The following is a 14,668-nucleotide window of genomic DNA, read 5'->3' as shown; positions in this document are numbered from 1 at the left end:
TGTCAGACCAAAAGTCCAGCAATTCAGTATACTGTCTCAGGCAAAAAACAGTCCTCTGGAAAGACCCTTAGAAAGACTAGGGGAAACAGAGCAAGCACAAACTAATAGTTTCCTTGTTACAGCCTCCCAAATTCTGGCAGTGGCTATTTAGCAATTGGACCATGCAGCTGGACCATGATATTTAGTATTTAACATTGAACCTTTTCTCCAGGAATGCACTTACCATTTTCAACCTTTAAAGAACCCTGTGATGGAGATAGCCAACTGAACAAGTGCTAAGGTTTGTCTGTTTTGAACATGTTGTCTGATCATTTCATTGAATCACATTGGTTTTGTAAGGAATGGCATATAAACACTCTCTGCTCTCCTTCTCTTTAATTTTCTTTCACGGCTCCATCATCTAAGATGAACAATTCTAGCTTGTACAGAGGGTACTCCATACTTTCAACCATCCCAGATACCCTTCCCATTTCAGCTCTTTCCCTTTGAGATGGGATGAATCATGCAAAATTTAGAGTGTAGGAGTAGCAGCACTGGGTGAGCCAAACAAACTTTCTCAAATGTTGTTGACAAGTGAAAGCTTTGGGGGGAGCAAGGATTGCATAAATATATAGGATGCTCTGCCAACCAGCTGCTTTTATTTGTAATACTCTGTAGTATATACTTAGCTCAGGGGCTTCCTGAACCAGGGATAGTTTCTGAGAATTCAATAACTCTTACTGGATTTCTCTGCAAGGAATTGCCTAATCTCCCCTTGAACTACGGGCATCAACAACATCCTTTTGCATTCAATACCATAAAAAGATTTCATTTTTGTTTTCAGTTTCTGTCTTAATAATTTCTAATACGGTATTTGCTATTTTGAGTGACCCAAAAAGCATCAAGCTGCTGTTTCCACAATTGACAGTAAGTCCCAGATTTGTAATCTCAGCAGCAGTACTTCAAAGATGTCAGTTTTCACTCTGGTATTCACCTGAGCACTTGCACTTTCTTTGAGACTGAGGAAAGTCTCAGAGATTCCCAGGCAACATGCCAGAGAAGTTTGTCTGTTTTGGAGTATTTCTCCCTCTTCTATCCAGACATGGTTATTGTTCATGCTAGTGAACCAGCCATTCTGCAATCAAGGGCCTAGAAATGACTCTTTAATAAAAGCAAGAGAGGTGAGGAAAAAAGCGTCATGCAGAAGTTCCTTGAGGAAAATGCTGATCCTGTATGGCCAATAATCAGAGTCTGTTTCCAACCCAAGTCTCACCAGCCTCATAAACTGTGTTTTCATGTGTTTTCAGAGAATCCATTTATATCATCCAATACAATGTGAGAGCATTCATGAACGTCAAGCACTGGCCCTGGATGAAGCTGTACTTCAAGATGAAGCCCTTACTGAAGAGTGCAGAATCTGAGAAGGAGATGGCCAACATGAAGGAGGAGTTTGAGAAAACCAAGGAAGAGCTTGCAAAGTCTGAGGCAAAAAGGAAAGAGCTGGAGGAGAAAATGGTGACCCTGTTGCAAGAGAAGAATGACTTGCAGCTTCAGGTTCAATCTGTGAGTAACCACCATTTTCAGATTCGCCCCACTTCCTCTTATTCTGCTGCTCTTTCCCTTCTCTTTTCTGTTGTCCTTCATAAACAGACAGGTAACGGGGCCAGACTCTCCACTGCTTTGTATCTGGTCTTGTCATTTACACCTAAGCAAAGTGAGTACAAAGCACATATAAAACATTACCACCAGTAGGAATACAGGAAATTCTGACTGGGCTCCCATGTAAACCCACTTCACTATTAAGCAATGGCCAGTGGAAGAATCAGATGTTCCGCAGTATATACAATGTGCTCCTAACAATGGTATCTGATTCTGGATGAAATACAGGCTGTTTCCACACCTGCTGACCATTATAATATGGAGCCAGGGCAGGGGTGCTTTTCTGTCAGAGGCAGGACTGAAACCATGGAAGACAGACGGATGCTTTTCTCTGGAATACTGCTGAGCAGAGACTGAAATTGCACAAGACAGGAATACTGTCAGGTTTTAAAAGGTAATAAGATTCTACGTGGCCAAGGGCAGTCTGATGCAAGTGGACCTGTCACTTGTTTCCATGTGCTTTCAAACGACTTGGGTTTTGACAGGAGTCCTGTATTGTTTCAAGCACCGAGGCTGTAACTGTGCATGCTGAAGATCAGATTCATTACCTGAATCCTTCTTCAGAACTTCAGCTTAACCTCACCCACTTTTCTGAGTTTCTTTGTACCCTTCTTAGTGCTTAATGCTCTGTTCTCCAGAACTTACCTAGTTTACAAGCATTTGGGGCTTCACTTTAACCCCTTCATGGATGGTAAGCCAAAAAACCCAAGAAGCTCAGGTTTAACTAGGTTAACTAACTTCCAGGTTAGGAGGCCTTTCAAAGCACTCAGATTTCAGAATTTAGGATATAAAAGAACTCCTAAGGTATGATCATTGCCCTCAAGTGTGTTGTCTGACTCTTTCTCGACTCCCAGTTTCTCACTGTTTCAGTACTGGAAGAGCCCTTCCTGTCTTCTCTCTAAGTCCCATTTTCCTGGGGGAATTTCTTTCAACCCTGCTTGAAAGATTCCTCAAGCACCATCTTCTCCAAGTTTGTCCTCAGAAGATGTACACTCACTAGCCATGATTTTCAGTGCGCTATGGGTTTCAGTCAGAATCTGAGAGAGAATTAAACATACCGTCTTCTGTTACTGCAGTGATGGCTTTCAGCCATAACTCTTCTGGGAAGCAACAGATATCTTTTCTGGTATTCTGCCTAGAATACATCATAGTAGCATTAATTTAGACAAAATTTTATCTGTTAATCATGTGTCTTAAAATGTTAGTTACAGTAAAAGTTGCAGGCTACAATTTAGGTCAAGCTTGACCCTGTCTTGGCTGAGAGAGAGGTTAGAGAATGACAAGAGCAAGGTTAGCTTCATGTGAATAAAGTGGGAGAAGTTTGAGGAGAGACAGTCTGATCTGTGTCATTAGAGTTGAAGGAGCTTATTAAAGATAGAATCATCCAACACTCTATGAAAGATTACTTTGAAATGCTATATGTTTTACAAATCTGCATGTAAGATCATGCTTCCATGAAATCCAGTTTGCTACCCACCTACTTATCTCACTGATTTCTTGTAGGATCCTTGTTATGGCTGAACCCTGTGAGTGTATTGCATGGTATTGTAGTCAAACCATCTGACCAGCTGACAGGAAGTGTCTCTATCGTGGGATTATGGTCCACTTTCCTAGCCATGACTGAGCAGGACAATTTCTTCATGATCAAATCGTGTGCGTTACTGTGATTTGCATAGGAAATTCTGCCCTGACTTGTGTAATCAGTTTCCTGGAGATGGCGCTTGAACAACATATGTTGCCTTTTGTCATTTTTATGATAAATATAACATGCCTTCAATATGTTCTGACAGGAGAGTGAAAATCTAGCTGATGCTGAAGAGAGATGTGAAGGACTCATCAAAAGTAAAATCCAGCTGGAAGCTAAAATTAAAGAACTAAGTGAAAGAGTGGAGGATGAAGAGGAGACGAATGCTGAACTGACAGCGAAGAAGAGGAAACTTGAAGATGAGTGCTCTGAGCTGAAGAAAGATATTGATGATCTTGAACTGACTCTGGCCAAAGTGGAAAAGGAGAAGCATGCAACAGAGAATAAGGTGACAGAGGAATCAGGGAATTATTCTTCCCCAGACAGTTTTTCCAGACAGTTTTCAGTTTTGTGGAAAGTTGCAGTCATTCCTAAGTGCTCTGAATGGAAGTGATATGTGCCCAAGGCATCGAGAGAGGTATTGCCACTTAAGCACCTGTGACAGAAAAATTTTTGTTAAAATTATAACTTCCTCTTAGGAAAAATATATTTTCTGTGACAGTTCAAAAAGAGTTAAGAGGTTGCTATGGTGCTCGATAGAGAATTTCCATATTTGGCTATTTGCAGTCATAAGGAACCAGTACATTTGTGTCTCCTGTGGATAATGGAGGACTAGTATGCTTGTGAGTAGCTCAGCACAGAACGGCTATGCTGGTCCTTTCTCACATGCATTGAGGAGAACTGATTTTGCAGATGTCAAATGTTTTCTTATAATTCTCTTATTTTTAAGAAGCCCAGGTCTCAGCTAGGATGGACATCCTTTCCTTCCATTGACTTGACGATACGATGAGAGTTTTTCCTGATTTCTAAGGTTCACACTGTCAGTGTAGCAAGGAGAGTCTATATCAGGTGGTCGTTAACTCATTTATCTCCCAGTAAAAGCACAGGTCTCTTCCCGTACATCTCAACAATCAATGCGAAGAGACAGAATTGAGATATATATGTTAGAATTCAAAAGCCCTCTTCTATGGTGACAGTGTTCAGTCCTGTGGTGGAAACAATACTAGCAGAGATGTAATTACAGCCCTGAGGTTCCCTTCACTGCCATCACTGAGAACAATACTGGATCTTAAGTTTGCAATTACAGATACGTTGGATGTTTCTATACTAATGCTTAGAGGAAATCTAGCTGGGTATTAGGATGAGGGAGTGTCTTATCAGATATCGGGGCCATATAGCTAAAGCACTTAGCAGAGTGGACTTTTCTTATCCCTACTGTCAAGCTTTCCCATCCGAATGAGACAAATGGGAAAAAAGGGTCAGGCAGGCTAATGCACAGTGCCTGATGTGTTTGAGATAAGGTTGCTGGTGTGCAACGCTCCACTGAAGTACAAGGAATAAGTTTCCAAGAGGAAGCTAATAGAGCCGGTATGCCCAGCAGCCTAGTTAGAAGCTCCTGCCCTAAATTTGTGATCACCTGTTCCAAGGGCATAAAGTTCTTTGTCATGTTATCATGTTCCTTTCACTTTTATGGAAAACTTAACATGTCTTTGGCTATGCTTGCCACTTGATAATATCTTTTTAAAGAACCTCACTTGCGGAGAATTTACAGCTGTTTGCCTAGCAAATATATCACACGCAGGAAATACATTTTTTGAGCAAGAGCAACTCAGAGGCCTTTTGTAAATCCCAGTGGGAAAAGCTTGCAGAGGCAAGTGAAGATCTAGCACATGTTCTGCTATAGAATTCCGTTGGGTAGGGCTGGTACTCAAAAACAACTAAAGCAAGAATTCCTACCATTACAGGACCAGAGAGGTGTGACCCTCAGGCATGACACTTGTTGCTACCCTCATTATGAACGATCTCTCCTTCTATGGAGAGCATTTTGACTACATCCATGCAAGATTTTGCAAGGGTGCACTCACTGTGTTCTCAGTCTGTCATTTCTCAAGGCACCCCCTCATAGTATGGATGCTGGCTGTCTAACAGGTTAAGAATCTTACTGAAGAGATGGCAGCTCTGGATGAAAATATTTCTAAACTCACTAAGGAGAAAAAGGCCCTCCAGGAAGCCCACCAGCAGACACTGGATGACTTGCAAGTTGAGGAAGACAAAGTCAGCACGCTCACCAAAACCAAGACCAAACTGGAGCAGCAAGTAGATGATGTAAGAAAAAGTTTTTGGGTTGTGTAGGTGGATGCTCTGATGGATTAGAAGAGACTGGAAATCTGTAGTTGGGAGTATAAGCAACACCTAAAGCAGCCAAGCCAGCTCTAATAATTTCAGCTAATAAATCATTGCCAGTTGACAGGGTATTGTGGCATCCAGTACATCTTTCCCTGCCTATTTAAACTATGTTCATCACTGGGTATTTCAGCATTGTAGACTTTTGTGCCCCGTTTTAACCAATTAGCTGGAGCAGTATATCTGTGGCAGTTTGAAGTTTGCTGCAGAGTTATTTGTGGTCTCTTACTGTGCAGTGTGGATATACTCCAGGAAGTTATGAACACTGGGAATTTGTCAATATTTAGCAGTCTAGATGCTAGGAACCGCAGCCAGTGGAAAATTTTAATTTCTGTATGTTTCAAAAACTTGCATTTCAACTGTGCACAGCCAAGCTGTGGACAGCTTAATACCTGAAACCAAATCACAATGGCAGCTCTGATCTTGCAGCAAGAGTGTAGCACAGGTGGAGATGAAAAGTATATACCGGATCTGATTGTTTTCTCTGTTCATCCATTTCCAACTCTAGTTAGATTAATAGTTACTTTCAAAGTATAATTTATGTGTTTCAAAGTAGGTTTTATGTGTTTTAGCTTGAAGGATCTCTGGAACAAGAGAAGAAACTGCGAATGGACCTTGAGAGAGCAAAGAGAAAACTGGAGGGAGATCTGAAAGTGTCTCAGGATTCCATCATAGATCTGGAAAATGATAAGCAGCAGATGGATGACAGGCTAAAAAAGTATTGCACTGACTTTTTATGCTCTGAATTCTAAAATTCAGACTATATCTTAACCGTCTTGAATTTGCATTCTTGTTCTTTAACAGAAAGGATTTTGAAATTAGCCAGTTGCAAAGTAAAATTGAAGATGAGCAGGCTCAAAGTTCTCAGCTGCAAAAGAAAATTAAGGAACTTCAGGTAACATCTAAGAGTTATTGATATTTTTAGTAGATGAGCACAAGTTCCTTAGAATTAATTGATATTTATTCTTAGACTGTTCTACAAAAAATATTTTCCTACACATGAATAAAACAATTAACATGGACTCTGGGTGCTGTTCCCATCTCAGGGCACTTTTACAGAAGCTCTGGCCTCTAATCATATGTAACTATGTAAGAAATTTATTAACTGAAGCTTGTGGCAAGCTTTGAAAATGGATCAGATACTGAGTTATAGCAGTAGTGAAGCCACTGAGAATTACTTTTCTAAGACAATGATAGAATGTGACATAATCTGTCATGATCAGGACAGAGATCACCTTCTAAATGCAGAGCCACAAAGACAGTTCTCTTCAGTGCTATTATCCCATGGTTGCTCATGTCAAGGTTCATTCCATCTCGTTTGCTGATGGAGAGAGGACACTGCTTTGTTTTGGCCTGACCTTTGGGAAATTTCTAAGAAACTTGTATTCTTTTACATTTTCCAGTGACACATCCCCTATTTCTTCAGAAAAGTGCAATACTAGATCCTTCATAATCCATTCTCAGCTGTAACATAAAATGAAATATCACATTTTACATTAACTGTTGTTCCAAAACTGAATATTGCATGTCCTAGGACAAAAGTCAGTCACATTTCTAGTGGTGCTTCACTCCCTATGCTGATATAAATGGATATGAATGTTTTCTCTTTATTCCTTAATGATAATTTCAGATCTGTCTATTCAGAAGTCCTCATTTAGCCAATTAACTTTCTCAGGCTCGAATAGAGGAATTGGAGGAAGAAATTGAGGCTGAACGTGCAATCCGTGCAAAGATTGAAAAGCAGCGAGTTGACCTCTCCAGGGAGCTAGAGGAGATCAGCGAGCGCCTGGAAGAAGCAGGAGGGGCTACCGCAGCTCAGATTGAGATGAACAAGAAGCGTGAGGCAGAATTCCAGAAGATGCGTCGTGACCTCGAAGAGGCCACACTGCAGCACGAAGCCACGGCTGCCGCCCTGCGGAAGAAGCACGCAGACAGCACAGCCGAGCTTGGGGAGCAGATCGACAACCTGCAACGAGTGAAGCAGAAGCTGGAGAAGGAGAAGAGTGAGCTGAAGATGGAGATTGACGACTTGGCCAGTAACATGGAGTCTGTCTCCAAAGCCAAGGTTGCTGCACAGGAAGAAACATTTCTCATCACTACCATTGTTCTTCTAAACAATTAGATGAGCTGAAGGATATGCTTTCTATCTCTTAACAGAGCAATCTGGAAAAGATGTGCCGAGCTCTTGAAGACCAGTTCAGTGAAGTCAGAACCAAAGATGATGAACATATGCGACTAATTAATGATCTGAACACGCAGAAAACTCGTCTACAGACTGAGAATGGTGTGTCCCTAGATGAAATGTAATAGTCCTGTGCCAAGTACTTAAATATGCTGTCTGAATACCTGTGTATTTTGTAATATATTCATCACTGGGTGATCTGAACTAAACTCAGACTGTAGAATTTCCTCCTGGTGGCAGTCATAGAAACTCCACCCAAGGAAACGTAAAACCAAACCAAAAGAAGCTCTGTCAATCAAAAAGAATGTGTGAGTTTGTGGTCAGTTTATACCCTTTCCTTATACCCTTTCCAACATTTCTCTTTGATAGCTTTTTCCTACTGGTGGCAATGAAATTGCTACTCTCCCTTTATTTTACCACGTTATATCTTGTAATCACTTTCCATATGGCTAGCTCTTCTCATTCGTATGTTTTATATGTCTCATACCTCTGCCTAAAAAAATAAATGTTTTCTTGCTAGGTGAACTTACTCGGCAACTAGAGGAGAAGGAGTCCTTGATTTCTCAGCTGACTCGAGGCAAACATGCTTTCACTCAGCAGACTGAAGAGCTGAAGAGGCAACTAGAGGAAGAAAATAAGGTGACTTGTTTTAATTTGGACCAACAAATTGTAAAATAAATCAATGAGCTAAAACAATAACTGAGATTTCTCCTCAGAGAAAGGTGGAGACATCAGAACAGTGAAACTTTTGAACTTTGCCTTGGAGTATAACACAGAGAAGAGACATTAGAAATGAAATAAGGAAGGCAGTTTCAGTCCTTCTCATAATGCTTTCTGAAGTTCAAAAACATGAGAGAAGTGAATGAAAATAGCTCTGTGTGCATACCTGACTGCTACAGGAAATCCCTGAGGCAAAGAAAACAGCAGCAGCCAAAAAAAGGAAAGAGAGCAGGAGCGCAGGTGTACCCAGGTTTAGATATAACAAAACAGTTTAAAGTTTCTTCCACCTTCAGATAAACACCAAACTCTACCTGAAAAGCTTAGAGGGAAACTTCTTGAGAGATAATTCCCACCTTGTCTGTTGCTGGATTTGTTGTGTCTTTGCCTGAAGCACTTGGTGCAGATGTGTTTGAAAGGCAGCATCCCTGACAAGATGGACAAGCGCCTGATCTTGTTTAACAGCATCAAGTCTGAAACACAGAATCCCTAATGTTACTCACTTTGCTCCTTTTGTTACTCTAGCAACTGTTGCACATGGGCAGTGAGATGTGGAGTTTTTATCAAAATACAGTAAAAAAATCCAGTCACAAATTGTTAATGTTTTGACAATTTGTATAATTTTAACTACCAAGGCCAAGAACGCCCTGGCCCACGCCTTGCAGTCTGCTCGCCATGACTGTGACTTGCTCCGGGAACAATATGAGGAGGAGCAGGAAGCCAAGGGGGAGCTGCAGCGTGCCCTGTCCAAGGCCAACAGCGAAGTGGCCCAGTGGAGAACCAAATACGAGACGGACGCTATTCAGCGCACGGAGGAGCTGGAGGAGGCCAAGTACGTGGAGGGATGGTCTGGAGCAAGTAGAAGGATATTTAAGTATAAATGTGAGAAGGAACTGGAGGAAACCAGGATATGCTTGTAGTGGGAATATGCAGAGCAGTGTGCTTTGTAATGTGTTAGGAGTGAAAAGGGGAGTGAGTAGAGGTTTAAAGGAGGAGAAGGAGTGTCTACAGAAAGGAGAATTCCAGTGCATCAACTATGGAGTTAATCATAGTAGTTGAAAAATCACATTCTTTACGCTGCCAATATTGAAAGTGTGTTTCTGGTTCCTCTCCACATTGGTATAGTCTACCCCTTGGGTAAATATTCTCCCAACCTATGCACCACTCCAGCGTGCTGTGTCATCCCACGCTCCTATCGATGCTCTCTGTTCACACCATCATAGCTTTCTATGTTGCTTTCTCTGCCCATGTCTCCCATGCCAAACTCCCTTCCTGTCCATTTTCTGAGAATGTCAGAATTTTCCTTCTCTCAGCGCCGATTGTCTCATCCTGCAGAAAGAAGCTTGCTCAGCGCCTGCAGGACTCAGAGGAGCAGATTGAGGCTGTCAACTCAAAGTGTGCTTCACTGGAGAAGACAAAGCAGAGGCTGCAGGGGGAAGTGGATGACCTCATGATTGACGTGGAGAGGTCAAATGCAGCCTGTGCAGCATTTGATAAAAAGCAGAAGAATTTTGACAAGGTTCATTCTAAGAGCCTGCCAGATCTGAACATTGTTAGTCATTTGATAGGCCAGGCCAAATTCTGAAATTATGAAAGTTCTGCACTCACAGTAAGATAAATTAGATTTAATCCAAAGCAAAGCTATGGTAAGGAGCACATAAGGGGACATATAGTAATGATAATGCCACAGTGTGAGTAACCCCAGATGACCACAGCAAACAATAAAGTAGCTTTCTGATAGTTCTAAAAAGCATGACGTCTTCGCAAGGGAGATTGGGAGGATCCATATCTAGTCTTTGATCAAGCAGACGGAGCAAGTATTCACATGCAAGCCCTGACTTTTGCCTGGTGCTAGTCTGCCAGCCTTGTATTTGGGTTAGGCAGAGCCTCAGACTCCTTTACACAGTTCCAGCCTTCACTGCCTTTAATAACATCTAAAAGAATCAACACTGTTTGACCAAATGATGTCGCACAGCCCTGTGCCTTGGCCCAGCCTTGTGTGAGTGAAGTAGGTGAATGTGCTAAAAAAGATGCCCTGCAGGGCCGTGGTATCAAACTCAGGAAACAATCGGTAGAACATGACCTTTCTTTCTTGGTGGGCTGAGTGCAAGACCACTGGCTCCTGCAACAAGAAAAGGGCTCACACAGCCTCATTCAGACAAACCACATTGTGTCCAGGCTGGTGTCAAACCAAACTCCTGCCTGAGAGCTTGGGGTATGCACTACTGCTGGCTGAAGAGGATAATTTAAGTAGCTTCCACCAAAACAGCCAGAGTATGTATCACAGTGAATTGATTGTCACAGGCAGAAAACAGTCCAAAGCAAAAGACTGTAAGACAGGCCATGCCTCTTGTCCTGTAAATGTGCAGAGACAGGAGTGTTGCAGAATGGGTCATTCTTATGCTTCTGTCACTCCAGGTCCTGGCTGAATGGAAGCAGAAGTACCAGGAGAGTCAGGCTGAGCTGGAAGCTGCCCAGAAGGAGTCTCGTTCTTTTAGCATTGAGATCTTCCGGATGAAGAATGCCTATGAAGAAATGCTTGACCAGGCTGAGACTGTCAGGCGGGAGAACAAGAACCTCCAGCGTAAGTTCAGATCTCTATCAGCTGGGATCCACCATGAGTCCTAAGATGCTTCCATGTTTCTGGGCTACCAGAGCTCTGCCTCTTCCCAAGGTTTTGTTCTTTATCCCACAAAGCTCAGGTTAGGTGACTTTCTTTCCTGTTCAGCTTATCACAAAGTCACCTGTAAGCGCATGCCTACAGCTCATTACAGCATCCTACTTCCTCATGGTATTCCTCCTCCTTCACACCACCATAATCCCATTCATGGATAGGCAACAAATTAACTGAATGGACAGAAATTATGATGAAACCAGATACTCTTTTTTTTTCAGATTACTTCAGTCACTGCCATTAGAAAAAATCTGGAGGGCTGTTGTCTGTCTCCTGATTATTGGAGGACCATGCAGCTGTGGCACAACAAATTGGCATTTAATAAGCAAACTAACTGTATAAAGGAAACACAGCTCAGTTCCTTTTTGTGAGCTGAATGATCCCTGGGGAGTATCTGAGGATAAAGAGAGCAATCAAACAGGACTCTCTCTGGAGATGTAATTTCACTATCCAGAGGAAGTTGACATTATTCTCTGAGCTCACTCCAGTCGGTCCCTCTCATTTTCAAATTGCACACTGAACTGGAAATAGCAGGTAATCAGAAATAAAGATTGCACACAAGACAAGACCTATTATTTCTCCTCACTGCTGCATCACATTGCATCATTATCTGTTCCGTCACTCCCATTGCCAAACAGCAATTGCAGGTGCCATTGACAACATTATCTAAGACGAGTTGAGTGTGTGTTTTCTGTGTTGCAGAGGAAATTTCTGATCTGACTGAAGAGATTGCTGAATCTGGAAAAGCTAATCATGGACTGGAGAAAGCAAAGAAGCAAATTGAGCAAGAAAAGTGTGACCTTCAAGCAGCATTAGAAGAAGCAGAGGCAAGTGTCCTCAATAAGGGGGCTTGTTTTTCAAGATCATGAATGGAGAAAATTTTGAGATTATACATTCCTGTTCATCCTGATACTGTCACAAAGGTGCAGTATCAGAGCGCAAGCAGACCAAATAGCATAGGGACTGCTTCCTCTCCCGTACCAATGTGTCATTCCTTGCTGTGCTATCATGCACAGAAAAACTGAGTCCCAGACTAAAATTGAGCTCGTTTTGCACCACCTGTTTGAATTTGCTCCTGTGAAAGGCTGAAGAAAGGTCATTTGTATTTCAAAACTCTAACATTTTTTGTTTTCTAGTCAAATTAATCAGGGATGTTTTCAGAGCAGGTCTAATCCATACTTAAAAGTCTTCTCAGTGTCACCTCCTGTTCAAAGAAAGCTGAATGTTGAAGAAAATTAAGATTATATTTCTTCAGAATGGAAGAAATTATATTTCTTCAGAAATGAATGGGAGTCAGTAAGACATTCAAAGAGGAGTCAGTTCACAGGACGTGCATTCTGATGAACATGGAGAGGTTGCTGGAGATCAGCTGAATCTTGGAGGTGCCACCGGTACACTGACATGCTTTGCTGATACAGGCTGCATACCAGGTCCCACAATTTCATGATTTCTCAGTCTTCCTTACTGTCTTTGGCTATCCCTCAGCTCTTCATAACTTTAAATCTTACTTTTTTCCCAATCCATACCAGATTGCAGCTCCTTCAGTTCCCTCTTGTCTGGGTTCTTTCTGCCTTTTGTTCCCTATCTGCCCTGACTGTCTCTTGGAAAAGCTTTTATTACTTCGGTATGATGATATCTGATTCTGCACAAAATGTCTTTGAGAGCATTTCATGGAGCTGCCCATGGGATACCTAGGGCATAGCCCAAACACAGAGACATAGAATTAACTTAGGTTGGAAAGGATCTCTGGAGGTCTTTAGTCCAACATCCTGCTCAAAGTAGGGCTAACTTCAAAGTTACATTAGGTTGCTCAAAGCCTTTTCTAATTGGTCTTTATAATTTCCAAGGTTGAAAATTACACTATTATACTATATACATAGTAATACTAATATTACTATGAAATCCATAGTATTGCTGGACAACCTTTTCCAGTGTGACATCATTCTCATGGGAAAACATTTTTATCCTTATATGCAGTCAGGATTTCCCTTGTATCAACTTCTGACTGCTGTCTTTTGCCTTTTTGCTGTCCACCACCAAGAAGAGCCTCACCTTACTTTCTCTGTAACTCCCCTCAGGCAGAAAAAGAAGTAAAAAACAACTGAGACATCTCTAATCTTTAGATCTCACTAGATGGGCAGGCAGTAGGAGCAAGAGTTATAGTGGCCATGCAAATCCATCTGCTCTAATTTATGCATCTAAATGTCATCAGTCTAATCCTGAATTAGTCACCATAGGCTCATTCTAGAATCAAAAAGGAGAAATAAGCATCTCCGGAGGGTCTGTTCTTAAAAGGGATGCGAAGGCTACATCAACTGTTTCATTCTCTGGATGTGCTTATTTCTGTCCACTGGTTGTAAAAACCCAGCCCCAGGCTTTTAACTCCTAGACATCTGAAGTTAGATGGTACGAGTATCAGAGGGAAAAGGCTGTATGGAAGGGGAACATGCCCACACAGTCACTGGGGTGGGACTAAGTGCAGAGCCCCTAAGCAGAATTCAGCATGGAGATGCAAGAAAAGGCAAGCTTCTTCTGAGCATGAGGCTTGGCTGTCCTATTTTATGTTTTCACATGTTTTGTTACCTCTGCAGTGTCAACATAGCCCTCAGTGCCCAGACCATGTGGTATTGGAGGCATTTTCCTAAGGAGTCTTATTCCTAAATTACTGATTAATATTCAGCTGAGATATAATGACTTTTGTGTATGGGAATAGCAGTCAGCTTTTTTAGTGCTAGGACTTTTCTAAAGGTCCACAGTAAAGCAAATATATCTGTGTTACTGACTGCAAAGTGTCAAAATTCTGCATGGGCATTTCCCAGTAATGGACACTAGAGAGACAAATTATACTATTTTAACTCTGCCAGGGCTCTTTAGAACACGAAGAGGGAAAAATCTTACGTGTTCAGCTGGAGTTGAACCAGGTGAAGTCAGATGTTGACAGAAGGAGTGCAGAGAAAGATGAGGAAATTCAACAGCTGAAGAGGAATCACCAGAGGGTATTAGAGTCTATGCAGACCACACTGGATGCTGAGATCAGAAGCAGAAATGATGCTTTGAGGCTGAAAAAGAAGATGGAGGGAGATCTGAATGACATGGAAATACAGCTGAGCCATGCCAACTGTCAGGTAGCAGAGACACAGAAGCACCTCAAAGCCGTGCAAGGGCAACTTAAGGTAGGGACCACAAGGGCTACTGTCCTACAGGTCTTTGCCACTCACTCTGCTTGCCTCTGAGTCTCATGGTGCTTTCACCTTCAAAGGATTCCCAGCTCCATTTGGATGATGCTTTGAGGGAGAATGATGACCTGAAGGAGCAGCTTGCTATGGTAGAGCGTAGGAACAATCTGATGACAACAGAAATAGAGGAGATGCGAGCTGCTATGGAGCAGACAGAGCGAGCCCGGAAAGTTTCTGAGCAGGAGCTGAAGGATGCCAGTGAGCGAGTGCAGCTTCTCCACTCACAGGTATTTGGGATCTCCTTTACAACAGGCATGTGGGAGTGGCATGAAATGGGGTGGGAATGACCTGTC

The 14,668-nt window shown here is 42.1% G+C and overlaps 1 protein-coding gene across 1 annotated transcript in view; it reads left to right on the top strand.

Moving 5' to 3' along the window:
- The window catches only part of LOC142417957 (myosin heavy chain, skeletal muscle, adult-like), a 34,637-nt gene that overhangs the window by 15,658 nt on the left and 4,311 nt on the right, over positions 1 to 14,668 (top strand). Inside the window, exons 20-33 of the mRNA XM_075519171.1 lie at positions 1,287 to 1,542; positions 3,429 to 3,671; positions 5,312 to 5,488; positions 6,139 to 6,284; positions 6,371 to 6,461; positions 7,242 to 7,631; positions 7,724 to 7,850; positions 8,269 to 8,387; positions 9,101 to 9,297; positions 9,801 to 9,984; positions 10,884 to 11,049; positions 11,842 to 11,966; positions 14,004 to 14,312; positions 14,399 to 14,602. Coding sequence (XP_075375286.1) covers positions 1,287 to 1,542; positions 3,429 to 3,671; positions 5,312 to 5,488; positions 6,139 to 6,284; positions 6,371 to 6,461; positions 7,242 to 7,631; positions 7,724 to 7,850; positions 8,269 to 8,387; positions 9,101 to 9,297; positions 9,801 to 9,984; positions 10,884 to 11,049; positions 11,842 to 11,966; positions 14,004 to 14,312; positions 14,399 to 14,602 — 2,734 coding nt within the window. The remainder of the gene's footprint in view (positions 1 to 1,286; positions 1,543 to 3,428; positions 3,672 to 5,311; positions 5,489 to 6,138; positions 6,285 to 6,370; positions 6,462 to 7,241; positions 7,632 to 7,723; positions 7,851 to 8,268; positions 8,388 to 9,100; positions 9,298 to 9,800; positions 9,985 to 10,883; positions 11,050 to 11,841; positions 11,967 to 14,003; positions 14,313 to 14,398; positions 14,603 to 14,668) is intronic.

The sequence above is a fragment of the Mycteria americana genome, chromosome 16 (genome assembly GCF_035582795.1).
Source record: "Mycteria americana isolate JAX WOST 10 ecotype Jacksonville Zoo and Gardens chromosome 16, USCA_MyAme_1.0, whole genome shotgun sequence".
Classification (NCBI taxonomy): Eukaryota; Metazoa; Chordata; class Aves; order Ciconiiformes; family Ciconiidae; genus Mycteria; species Mycteria americana.
The sequence above is the reverse complement of the archived record's forward strand: the minus strand, read 5'-3'. Positions and strand labels throughout refer to the sequence as shown.